Consider the following 13,743-nt stretch of genomic DNA (forward strand, 5'->3'; position numbering starts at 1 on the left):
ACAAATACAGAGTAACTATTCAGAGTAATAGCTTTAAATACTGTGTGGAGCCGTTAAGTGTATCATGTTGTAATAATAATTACTAGTAATCAATAAATATCGAGATAACTTTATTCTTACTTCGTGCACTAAATATAAATTGAATTGTAACATAATATGACTTTAATTGTTATCATTAAGTACTTGGAATTACAATTGTGAAATTTTCAACTTTTAATTACATAATTCAATAGCAATGAAATTATAATGATCGGTAATGTGATATTAATTAGCTAAAAATATTTGTCAATGAAATATATAAAAGGAAAAGAAGTCTTATTAACATAAACGATGTAGATAATATCATATAACTTGTGACTAGACCGAACCCGCGATCTTAGTAATACTAATAATACAACAACAATCTGTTTTTTTTTAAATCATATATGTAGGCGGCTGGCTAAATGGGCAACCTAATGGTAAGTGGTCACCAGTGTCCATAGACATTGACACTGAAAGAAATATAAACCATTCCTTATATCGCCATTGCACCACCCACCTTGGGAACTAGGTCTCTTGTACCTGTAGTTACAATGGCTCACTCATCCTTCACACCGGAACACAATAATACTAAGTATTGCTATTTGATGGTAGAATACCTGCATTTAAATGCACCTGCATTTTTTACATTAACAGCCTGTAAATTTCCCACTGGGGGGGGGGGGGCTAAGGCCTCCTCTCCCTTTGAGGAGAAGGTTATTAGGTTTAGCATATTCCACCACGCTGCTTCAATGCGGGTTGGTGGAATACACATGTGGCCGAATTTCGTTGAAATTAGACACATGCAGGTTTCCTCACGATGTTTTCCTTCACCGCCAAGCACGAGATGAATTATATACACAAGTTAAGCACATGAAAATTCAGTGGTGCCTGCCTGGGTTTGAACCCGCAATCATCGGTTAAAATGCCTGCGTTCTAACCACTGGGCCATCTCGGCTCTTCGGCTCTTCATTCGGCTGTAGAATACCTGATGAAATGAAATAAATTTATTTAGTTTTTAATTCAGACAAACATATCAAAATAGTACATTAGGAAATTTAAAACTTAAATAAAGTTAAAAAAATTATATCGGGCAAAATTGCTAGACGGAGCTAGTATGTAAAAATGCACTGGTGCTGAAATTAATTATTTTAAAGGAATATTTTAATATTAGTCAATACTGCATACATAATTCTATATCATGTATTTAATTATGTTAAAACGGAAGGTCAACGTATCGCATATAATATATGTATATATTTGCGAAACAACATAATTATGTATATATATAAATAATTGAAATGTCTGTTGGTAATAACAAAATAAAATCTATATATAAGATAATAAATGCGCATAAATTTTTACATGATACTCAAAACATAAAACACATATTTTTTTTGTCGGTCAATCTGTTCGTTCCGGGTAATTTCCGAAACGGCTGAACCGATTTTGACGAGAATTTCCATGATGGACAATGCTAATATTTTACCTAATTTGGAGTCTTATTTGTCTTTGAAGGATAACAAAGGTAGTTTCTTAAAGGATATTATTTTTTTTTTGACGAAGAATGATTTCCCTGTCGAGATCGAGGTAAAAACCAATCAAGTAACCTCTAATATTCGAAAAACTCTGTTTGTTCCTGAAATATTTAAAATGGGATAACCCACCTTGCATACATTTAGTATCGTAGTAATACGTTCAAACGATATCCATCGCGTGCCCAAAGGCGCGCCCTTCCAAGCTAAATTAATATCGGCGTGCATTAGTATGAGTGAGTCATGTTCGTGCTTACAAGATGTCTCAATGTGTGCGAGATGACTAGAGTAAATATAGCCATGAAAATATTATATTTTATTAAAACGCCGAATAAGTAACTTAAAATGAGAAATACCTGTTTTGGATTAAGCTACAAAAACAATTGTCGTTCGTATAGCTATTTTATAAAAAATAAAAGTTATATATTGGTAAAGTATCTTAGTTTTTAAATTATATAACAAAAAAGAGCCTTAATGTTTTTTTATTCATAGGAACGTTATTATGTTGCGCTACGCCCTTGTACACCACTTTCTTTTACCTATATTTGTTATTACTGTTTTTTTTTTTCCTGTTTATGTTTGTGTGCAATAAAGTTTTTATCTATCTATCTATCTATCTAAAACTTCATTTATCTGTAAATCTCAACATAGATTTATTACTATAACAATGCATGTTTATTAAATTTCATTTATCTTGTTATTTTTTTTTTTCAAAATTAAATGTTTTTGTTTATAAAGTATTTTAATATAATAATTATTAACAATTATTTTTATTTTACATAAACGTTATTAAATATTCAGCTAATTTGTTAAAAAAATACTATGTTTAATTTTTTTCAGTTTTTTTTTTTTAATTTGAATAAGAAACTTTTATTAACATTATTTTTTAGAATGTGGTGACGTTAGTGACGTAGTTGACAAATGGAATATCTCATTCTCAAGATAATTTAACACATGTTACACATACTAACACAAACTAACTTATCATTTTTTTATAATATTATTATATCTATAAATGTGAAGAATCTGTACATTTGAACGCGCACATTTAAATATTCACCAGACTGATTTGGATAAAACTTTTTACGTTTGATAGCCCATTTATTGAGACATGTTATAGACTACATAATATGACGTTTAACTTCTCTGCTTGTAGTAAATAAAATATTAGTATAACTTTTTTGTATACGTCTATATCCCAAAATGGTCGACCGAATATTACTGCAAAAACTTGTTTAAGTAATTTTGTTATTCATTTTAATGTCAAACGTAATGAACGTGTAACAGTTAACGAAAGTGTAACTATAAGACTTATGTATTATAAGTTGAGTTTATAATACATAAATGATAATTATTTAAATTCTAGAAAACATTATGTAATGCAATATATTATTTTTTATGCTTAATCACTGCATATAGCTGACAGCTATTGTTCTAGTAATTTCCATGGCAATCCACAGTTTTCTATAAGATATATGTACCTGCATTAAATAGTCTTTAGTAACTACAAGCAATGAATAGATCTTTTATATTAAGAAAAGTTATAATGTATCTATTTATTTTGCTCTCTGTGCATGAAGCACTTCTTTTGTATGAAAAGATATTAAAAAAATAAATAAAGCATATAAATATAGGAAAAATAATGAGTTAATTGAATTAAGTATGTCTATTTTTATTTTATATAACATTGAGTTCATATACAGGCGTGGTTTAATTGTGCTTCTGAAAAAATACTAGCGAATATATGTGTTATTTCATCTATGGTGATCCACAACTGTGCGATTTTTAAAGCTGCCTCGTCAGGTCATGTCGGTTTGGAAAAACCGATATAACCTAACTAACTAACTAACTTAACCTGACCTTCAAGAAAGAACATGCTCAATCCATAAACGACGATAATACATCTGCAAGCCCCCTGATGTAACCATCTAGTATTACATAATGTGATGTAACCACGGGTGGTTGTAGTAACTTTTTATCTGGTGAACATTCAGCCCATTTATTTAGGTATCTCTATTACAAAAAAAAAAAACAAAATACATTTCACATAATAAGATACAACTTTAAAATTGTATTTATTTCTACGTAGTAAATGTCGACGAAATTGATTTTGCATGTTTTTAAATCAAAAATTTTAAAAATAATTAAATTACATGCATGCAATACAATGTATTATTTATCTCAATGTAAATATAAATGTATGTACATACCTTTGCTTTATAACTAAGAGTGTCTCGTTTTTGTTTACATTTTTACATTAGCAGCCTGTAAATTTCCCACTGCTGGACTAAGGCCTCATCTCCCTTTGAGGAGAAGATTTAGTATGTAGGAGCATATTCGCTGCTCCAATGCGGGTTGGTGGAATACGCATGTGGCAGAATTTTGTTGAAATTAGACACATGCAGGTTTCCACACGATGTTTTCCTTCACCGCCGAGCACGAGATGAATTATAGACTACATATACGATGAGTTTGAACCCAAAATCATCGGTTAAGATGCACGCGTTCTAACCACTGGGCCATATCGGCGGTCTCGTTCTATAAATAAGCAATTACGGATATAATTATTTTGTAAAAGCGATTAAATTACGACCGGTTGCACACACATGAAAATATTTAAAAATGGCTCAAAAAAATACGTTAAATTACATAAAACAAAGTTTCCTGTTAAAAAAAATATATATATTTACATACAATTAAATTATATTTATATATTACGTTAAAAGTTATATCAAAACGTTAAACATGGTACATGTTATTGTTTAATGGTATTGTTTAATCGTGGCATTGAATTTGTTTGGACGAATATTAACAAAACGTCGCGGATGCTACCGAAAACGATATCACATGTACCATAAATAGTAAATTACATAAAGATTTTTCTTACAAATTTAACAGAATTACTAAAATAAATAAATTACTCTGTACTCTATGCGTCTTGTGTAAAGACTAAAATTCATTGAACTTTACGGATTGAAGCTGTTTAATTTAATCATCTTATTGACACGCAAATCTAACGTTTATTTAATACATTAAATATGATGAGAATTTAGCACGTGAAGCGTGTAAACGAAGCAGAAGTTATATAACTGTAAATTATTTTAATATTCTCAGTATTTCAGTAATACTATGCTTCTGGTGTCTGGAGACCCGTAATACAAAAATACAGAAAATGACTAGCTTTGTACATTTATCACCGTGAGCTGGGAGAACGTCACCATATTTGGCCAGTGGTATGAAGCCAGTTGTGGTGCGATTATCAAGTGCTCCTTTTTTTTCTTTGTCGCAAATGTAATTTACGAAATTCATTGCATTCGGAGAGAATAGAGTTATGCAGGATTTTATCCAATAAAACCTAAAGTTGTCAATAACTCAAATCGTTTTCACAGTGCTGACCATCTTTCACGTACATATACAAAATATATAATGAAAACATAAAATAATTTCTTGATCACAACTATGTCGCTTCACCTTAAGAGAGTTCGTGTTGTGCTTGCTTTATCTCAGTTTGATGCAATGGTGTTTAACCTTTAAATAACCTTGTCATCAATTGGAACATAAATTTTCATTTAACCCATTATGATTATTTTTTATACTTCAACCGTATGGAAATGATGTTCTTTATTTCGTAAAATAACAGCTAGCCTCAATACAAATATGCCTGCTCTCTACTACGGTGAACAAATGAAAGTCATCATTATTATTTTCCTTCTCTAATTTCCTCGTCTAGGGAGTCGCTTATAAGAACGTACCTCCGGGTCCCAAAGTCTCTAGCACAAACTTCTGGTTGAGTCAACAAACTTCATTCTTTCTGTCAAGTAATTCTCTGTAGGATCTCTCTCTAGGAGTTTGAAAGTTGTTTGACCTGGAGAAGCACATAATGCTTTTGCTTAATCTCTGGTCTACTGAACCTGCAAATACTTGTGGTGAGTAAATGATGACCAAAGGAGTTCGCTCAGAAGCGGCTTTTATTAAAGGATAAAAGTCTATGTTGATAAAAGCTGTCTCGGATGAAATCAGTCAAGAAAACATGATGATGACATAATTATTATTATCTTCTAAATTTATGGAATATATAATCTTGACATTTAGAAGAATATTTTCTGAGCTAAAAACGTGCACCTGAGGATTCCGGGTCTCCAAATAGATGTGAAATATTGAAATTAATGGTTATTGAAAGATTTTACGATTGTTCAAAACCAATCGATAAATTAACAGTAAAATTCGCACAACAAAGAGTTACGTCAATAAACTAAATATATTTTTCTTTGTATCAACAATGTATATAAAGTAAAGCAAACGCGCGGTGGAGAAGGTGGGCAAAAGTAAGTTTCATGTTTGTTTGTTTGTTTGTTTGTTTGTTTGTTTGTTTGTTCGAACGTCACAGCATACAAGTCGGTCTTAACCCTAGTTTTATATTGTCTATGTTATTAAAAATTCTGTCACAATAGCTTTTATGAAAGCTACGAGATGTAAATTATGTTTAAAATTTATTTGAATAATTTTGGATTTTTAGTGAAATCTTTTAAATGTTCGCGATTTTAAAGCATTTTATTATTTGTAATACTTGTTAACAAAACATTTTTGTTTTTTTTTTCTTATCATTATTATCGCGGTTTTAGGTACTTATGTCAATAACTAACGATGAATAAAACAATACTATAACATATGCTTTAAGAAGGTAACATGTACGTACATTACATCCTGTATAAGTACGATGGCTACATAGGTATATAAAAAATTACGTAAACATTTTAAATTATTTTGAGTGGTGTGAAATTGTTGGAAATAATTTTCGACATGACACCTATAAAATTAAAAATTAACGTTTGTATGTGTGGCCTCTATACATTCCTAGGTTACGCGGTTTCTGCCCGTGTGAAACCAATACGGATAGCGTATAAAAATTTATGTCATAATTAACATAATTAGTCAAATGGCCAATTCTTATAATTACATTGCGTAAAGTCGCAAGCATTCATTTTATTACGCATCTGAAGTATAATTACTATTTTCATAATCGACTAATTTAATTTAATTTGAGTTGAAATCGTCATTTTCGATCGGCGGTGAGAGTAGTTGCTGTTCGACCTTGTTCTGTGAACGATCGCTTCAAAAATTAGGTCTACGTCCTTGAATTGAGCCTCTGATTTCTTCAGACTTGAACTTGTAAGTATGACGATCGTTTTTTATTTTTCCTCCGAATAATATGTGTCGGAAACTAGCAAAAATTTAATAAAATAAATTAATATAACAAAATACTATACTGTAATTAATTTAAGCTGTGTGTACGATTGTATTATTTATCTTTCTTAAAATAATATATATTAATAATTTCGTTTAGGTCTACGACAGACCCTATCGAAACCTATCCACAATTATAGCATCCGCAAAATTAGTATAAACGAGATATTTCGCTATTAAATCTAAAAAAAATCAATGACATGACAGTTCAACGGGCGGCCATTATTGACATTTACGGGTGCGTTCAGAAAGTGTGCTCTAAATAATAATTTCGTGCATTAGTGCGGTAGACTCAATGGAAACTTAACTACGATAAATTATAGATCAACGTTTATGAAAAAACGATAAATCTTATTTGATTAGTTTCATTAATTTGCCCGAGCGAAACTGGGTATATAGTATTTTTTTATAACATAATGAAGAAATTTTTTTTCCATAAGGCAATGTTTCGTTTCTGCAATGTATCAAACATTATACAATTTGACATTTGTTTGAGTATTATATTTATCTCTGAGCAACAAGTAATAAAATATAACTGTCATAATTATTTGCTACATCATACAGGGGATTACATCAAAATTTCACGACTGTAACTTACTCGTCATTGCTTTATAATTGCTATATAAAACGGTTGTAAAATTAAAGCGTTTAAAATACATTGTATTTTAGTAGGTGACAAAATTTATAACAATAACATTTATACTATTATAAGATACGTGACTTTGTTTATGTTTTTAATACCTACTACATTATTTATTATCGACATTTTTTTTTTTTTTTAAATTACGAAAATATCGAACATCAGATTTTAAATATTTGAAACTAATTATTCAGTTACGATTACGATACGATTTTTTTTTTGTTAACAATGTTCCTTTCAAAATGATGATCATGAGATTACCGTGAGATCAATTTATTAGTCGTTGATAAATGTAGTCACTACAACCATTTGATAATCAAGAAAGTCAATAAAAGCGAATACAAAATTAAACGCTTATGCAAATTCGCTTTGGTTGCCACACCACACTGGACCGCGTGCATCAGTATGTGTTAATCCATTAAATTATAAAACATACTTGTAATACGCCTTTCTATTAATTATTAAAATTTCATTTATAAAGCTTAAAAATATTCAGAATTTTGCCTTTATGAGTTTAGGTTTTAATTTTTTTCATGTCTTGCTACAGCAGAACTTTGTATACAAACAAGCCTTTTTCAGTCATAATTATTAGTATATATGGAAGAATCTTATAAGAGACTCGTCAGTCAATTTAAATTCAATTGTTTTTGTTCTTTTACAGGTCCCGCATCAAGTTACAACATGTCTATTGTAGATTCGTACAAACGGTTCATGGAGAGAAACAGTGGTAAGTAAAAATCATTTAATAATTTTAACTCGGAAGCGACATCGAAATCGAAAGTCATATTAAAATGAAATCTCAAACCGATCGTCCTGCAAGCTAACAGCTATTTATATAGAAATGTTTATTTCAAAGTATATTAAAACCAGTGGCGTAGCTAGGTGGACAAGGGCCCCGGTGCATAGAAAAAGAAACAGGCCCTCAACCCCTCTTTAACTTATATTGCGCTACAAAATTATAGATAGGAATAAAAATAGGATACAGCATACATTGAGCCGTACATTAGTAGGCAAAATCCATGTCATCTCTATCTCAAAGCTTAGGTTAGAGGGCCCCCTGAGCTCCGGGGCCCTGGTGCACTGCACCACCTGGCCCTACGATAGCTACGCCACAGATTAAAACACAATGATAAAGAAGAGTAGAGATTCTATCATATTTCGCAGTATTTCATTTCCATATACATTGTTACGGAAATGACGTGTGATTTAGTCGATCGATATGTAAATTTATATATATCCGCTAATTGTGAATGAAATATGATATAAACGTACAAAATATATTACTGGCCATCGTTATTTATACCTGTAAAAAAAGTACTTGAATGGTAAGTGCGAATGACTAGCGGTGATATTGGTCGGTCGGCGGAAAAATATATTTATGTATCTAGTTCATAAAGATATTTATGTAGTTCTGTAATAAAACTCGTTGAAACACAATTTTGCACCAACACAGATGAGATTCGATTGTATTTCATGAACCAATCGTTGATCGTGGTGACTTCTTATGATGAAGAAATTTCTTATGATTCGTTCAAACAGTTTCTTTTATCAATCCATCTGTATCTACTAATTGAATAAATAAGTGAAATAATGAAAACTTGTGTGATAATATGTTAATTGTGGTCGACATTGATTGTAACTAATATAGCGTCCTATAAATAAAATGAATGTTTCGTAAATCTGATTGAGATTACAACACTTCAATATTTTATTCATATAATCGTAATTAAACAGGAATACGAGTTAAAAGTAACTACTAATAATAATAAGAAAAAAATATTTGAATATATAGTAACAAAATTGAAAATAAAATTTTATAATATTTCTAGCAATGAAAGATATATAAAAAAAGACAGACAGTGAAGAAGTATTTCATAGTACTGATGACGATGAAAATTGTTAAAGCTAAATAAATCCTAGTTAAATATCAATAATTTCATTATGACAAATGATAAGCAAGTGTTAATACGTGTCAAATGAAATTAAGAGAGGAATTGCTATGACAGTTTTTCTGAAGATATGCGAAACGCAAGATATACTTAAGAACATAAAAAAGTCACTAAGATATATAGATACGCGTAGACATGCACAGAACACGTGGAATCGTGATCTGATACTTTTAAAAATGGACATTTGTATTATGTTGTATTTGTCACCATTAAATATTTGGATGAAAAATATGTTCCTTTGCCGGTAAAATAGCTGCAAATAATTAAAAAGGTGGAATACGTTTGAAAGTAGAATAAAATTTCGCATAATATATCGAATTGTCAAACGTTCAAACCATTTTTTTATAACAAATCAGACATTGTCTAATGATACAAATGTTGCTACAATAAAATTAAAAGTAAAGTTTTAATAGTGATGTTATAATCGCAAAAATTAATTTAATTATATTAATATAATGAATATTAATTTACTAGATGATCGTAACAATCGTTTTTTGCCCTTGTATTTTTACCACAACGAATTAGCTTGCAACATCGAAAGTAACTTTTACAATTTAACTTGCTCGTGAATTATTTTAATTAAGGATACTTTAATATTGCTTAATTTAAAAAGTATTTTATGCCTCCGGTATGTGTATGTGTAACACAAAGTTTATGTTTTAAATGTAAAATGTTAACTAATATTATAAATGAGAAGAAGTAAGTATGTTCGTTGTACATAATCATTTTTTAATTTAATTTCATTATCAGCCTGTAAATCTCCCACTGCTGGGCTAAAGCATCCTCTCCCTTTAAGGAGAAGGTTTTGAGCATATTCCACCATGCTGCTCCGATACGGGTTGGTGGAATACACATGTGGCAGAATTTCTTTGAAATTAGACACATGCAGATTTCCTCTCGATGTCTTCCTTCACCGCCGAGCAGGAGATGAATTATAAACTCAAATTAAGCACATGAAAATTCAGTGGTGCTTGCCTGGGTTTGAACCCGAAATCATCGGTTAAGATGCACGCGTTCTAACCACTGGGCCATCTCGGCTCTCATAATCAGTTATCATGAAATGTTAGCATAGTTCACACAACAACCGTTCTACTTGCCTTTATAAGGGGGCAGAGCCACAATCCGAAAGTAGTAAAGTTTTTTATGAAAGTCTTATTGCTTCAAAAGAAAGTTTATTGCTTCAAATCCTTATTTGAAACGATGAATATAACATGTTATATAAATTAATATAACATGATTTTTATCAATATCGCTGCAACAGGCAAACCTCTTAGTTATATTATTATTATTAACGCGCAATTAGGAACGTTCAGTAACACACCGTTACTCAAATTTAACAATGAACATATTAATTTTAAAAACACACAAATAAAATAACATAACAATATATAACGTTGCTATAAATAAAAATAACCGTTTACACTTGTTGTAAATAAGTACTTAAATGACATTTTGTTTTTTGTATTCTAAATTTAAAATGTTATTATATCAAACCTCCGATCACGTTCCTACATAATATATAATACTAATATTGAGACTTGGACTGCAACGCAAAAATGGACGCAATTCTGATTTTTTTAATTCGATGTCTCGAAATTCTAGTAAACTTCTAGTATATACTATATCCAGTAGTACTAAAATAGCACGAGGCTGACGTTAAAAACGGATCGCTTGCTTAAAGCGGATATCGGTCGATGAAAGATACTTGTAAAATTTTAAATATTTTTTTAACGTATAAACAATGTTATCCCGTCATTCGTAAGTTCTCGTCGTTATTATTCAATAATATAACTTGTTCTTACTTATATAGTTGTAATTACATCCGTTATTATAATTGTATCCGTTATTAATAAATCAAGCTGTTTATTATTAGTAATACATAATATGTAGTACGTTATTTGATCTCGTCCTTTTGCGAGAATGTACAAATAGGTACAAATCTAGACTAATAATCATCTAGGATTACATATAGTGTTCTGGAAGTAATATGCACGAATTTCGTTGACATTTTATTTAAAATGCTGTTCGCCACTTACCTGTATGGCGCAATGAGCGTATTTTGTAATTAAAACAATTTTGTAATAAAAATAAGGCCCATTAAAAAAACAGACTTGCATGACTTATAACGCACAAAAAGGCTTATTATTGCGAAATCTCAAAGTTTATAATTAAATAAAAGATAAATCAATATATTTATATAACAATATATGTAATATTAACATTAAACTGCCTGTTAATTGGCCTCCTGTGCCTTTGAGGAGACGTTTTGGAGCATATTCCAACACGATTGGTGGATAAAGATGTTTGCTATTTACTTTGCGTAGGCGTCCATACTCCTAATAATACACATGCGGCAGAATATTTTTGAAATTAGACACATGCAGGTTTCCTTCCCATGAGCACGAGATGAATTATAAACACAAAATAATCACATGGAAATTGGCTTGAACCCGCAATCATCGGTTAAGGTGCACGCATAGGTATTAATATGAAAATAATGTATTTAAAAAATTTACTCAATGAATACATTATCTCGGTAGTAAATCGGAATTTGTATTCTAAATTTAGTTTTCATGTCAACCGCTCATAACCTATATATCAAATATTTGAACGAACAAATTGAATAAATAGTAACTTATTTATAATTTTCCGGTTTATTAAAGTGTCAATTTAAAAGCTGTAGATAAGCAAGATACATATCTAAATAAATAAATATCATATCTAAATAAATTAACTCAATATTTTCTTGGCCGGTGGTATGGTATCATTATGACATTTGTTTATGGTCAATATATAATGATACGATTTGTATTCACAACTACAGCACTTTGTACTATTTGCTAGGAACGTGATAATTTTACGAATTATTCATGATTCAACTGTTAAATATATGAGGGGTTTGATATGGAGTGTTTGAGCCAATTAAATATGATGTTATGGAGACGACAAAGAACGACAAAGTTCCAACACAATCTGATTCTGATACGTTTGACGCCCTAACATTAAACGAAACAACGTCCGCACTACTACTGAGAATTTATTGACAGTTAAGCCGATACCTTTAAACGAAAATTTCGAATCTACAGCATTGTAAACTAGCCACTTAAATACTGCACTATTATAAGAACAAGTAATCTTATATGGTAATAGCGTAAGCCGATTTTTGTCCCAGGAATTATGGGACGATAGCTATTCGTAGAAGTTCGGTTATGGTCCTATTTCAAAGGAATCTAGCTGGAGATGTGCAGCAAAATAACGAGGATTGTATATGGCAATTTAACAAAGAATTAATTTTAGAGAGCGGAAAAAAGTTACTGGCCGGCTAGAAAGCGCCGCTATGGCTATGTTAAAATAAAAAAATAAAACAAATGTAAAACGTGCGAACAGACGTCGTCAGTTTACGAAGTCATGGGTTTTGAAATTTAAAAAAATTCTGTTGAATAAACGCGAAGTTAACTAAAATATTAACAGTTGAACAACTTACGATTAAGTTCAGAGCGAATATTCTATAGAAGTCTACTTTATGTTTTGTAACCTAGGTATATTATATGTATATACAGTGTATGTATATCTAAAAAAATAGCTATACGTAATAAACACTTCAAGAACATTTTCTTTAGAATTAAATGGAAGCGTACTATGAAAAGATTTGACAGTCAATCATCGAGTTCATCCAAACTAATTCAATTGAATCAAATTCAAATAATTCTTTTAGCTCATTCAAACAATGACTATAATCCTAATATACGCGTTTAGGTTTAGAGAACGACGTTTCGAAACTTTTTTTTTTCAGTTTGATTTTCGTTGTCGTAATACTTACGATTCTGCATCTATTAATTAATCGTTTTGAAATTTGATTTTGTATTCTAAATTTAAAAATTAAATTTTATCCAACCCTCGATCATGTATCTACGACACACATATTACTAATGTCGAGACTATTGGACTGCGACACAAATAATCGATCTCACGCCACGCATTTCTGATTTTTCAGAGTTATATTCGCATTATTGTTCGCTCTTTGCAACTTACATTTGACATTAAATTACATTTTATCACAATACAAAGTTACCTATATACTATTCCAGACTGTAATATATATTTCATTGAGATCACCCACATCTTTGCATATATAATATTAGTAAGATAGTAAGATTATATTTTAAAAGGTTTTCCGTAAAGAGAAAGTCGAAACTCACCGAAGAACACGAAAGTGAAATATCAGAATGTGACATGTAACATTGACTATTTATAAGTCTGTTGTCAACATTTCACGAATGAGATACGAAATCAATTCTTACAGAATCAATATTTGTAAACATTTTTAAAAGTTTATTTATTTTCAATGAGCCGGCAC

At 30.4% G+C, this 13,743-nt stretch overlaps 1 protein-coding gene across 1 annotated transcript in view; it reads left to right on the plus strand.

Annotated features, from left to right (window-relative positions):
- Positions 1–13,743, plus strand: part of LOC125064391 (elongation of very long chain fatty acids protein AAEL008004-like) — a 42,515-nt gene that overhangs the window by 22,573 nt on the left and 6,199 nt on the right. The window contains exon 2 of the mRNA XM_047671383.1: positions 8,099–8,164. Within this exon, the coding sequence (XP_047527339.1) occupies positions 8,099–8,164 (66 nt within the window). The remainder of the gene's footprint in view (positions 1–8,098; positions 8,165–13,743) is intronic.

This window comes from Vanessa atalanta, chromosome 5 (assembly GCF_905147765.1).
Source record: "Vanessa atalanta chromosome 5, ilVanAtal1.2, whole genome shotgun sequence".
Classification (NCBI taxonomy): Eukaryota; Metazoa; Arthropoda; class Insecta; order Lepidoptera; family Nymphalidae; genus Vanessa; species Vanessa atalanta.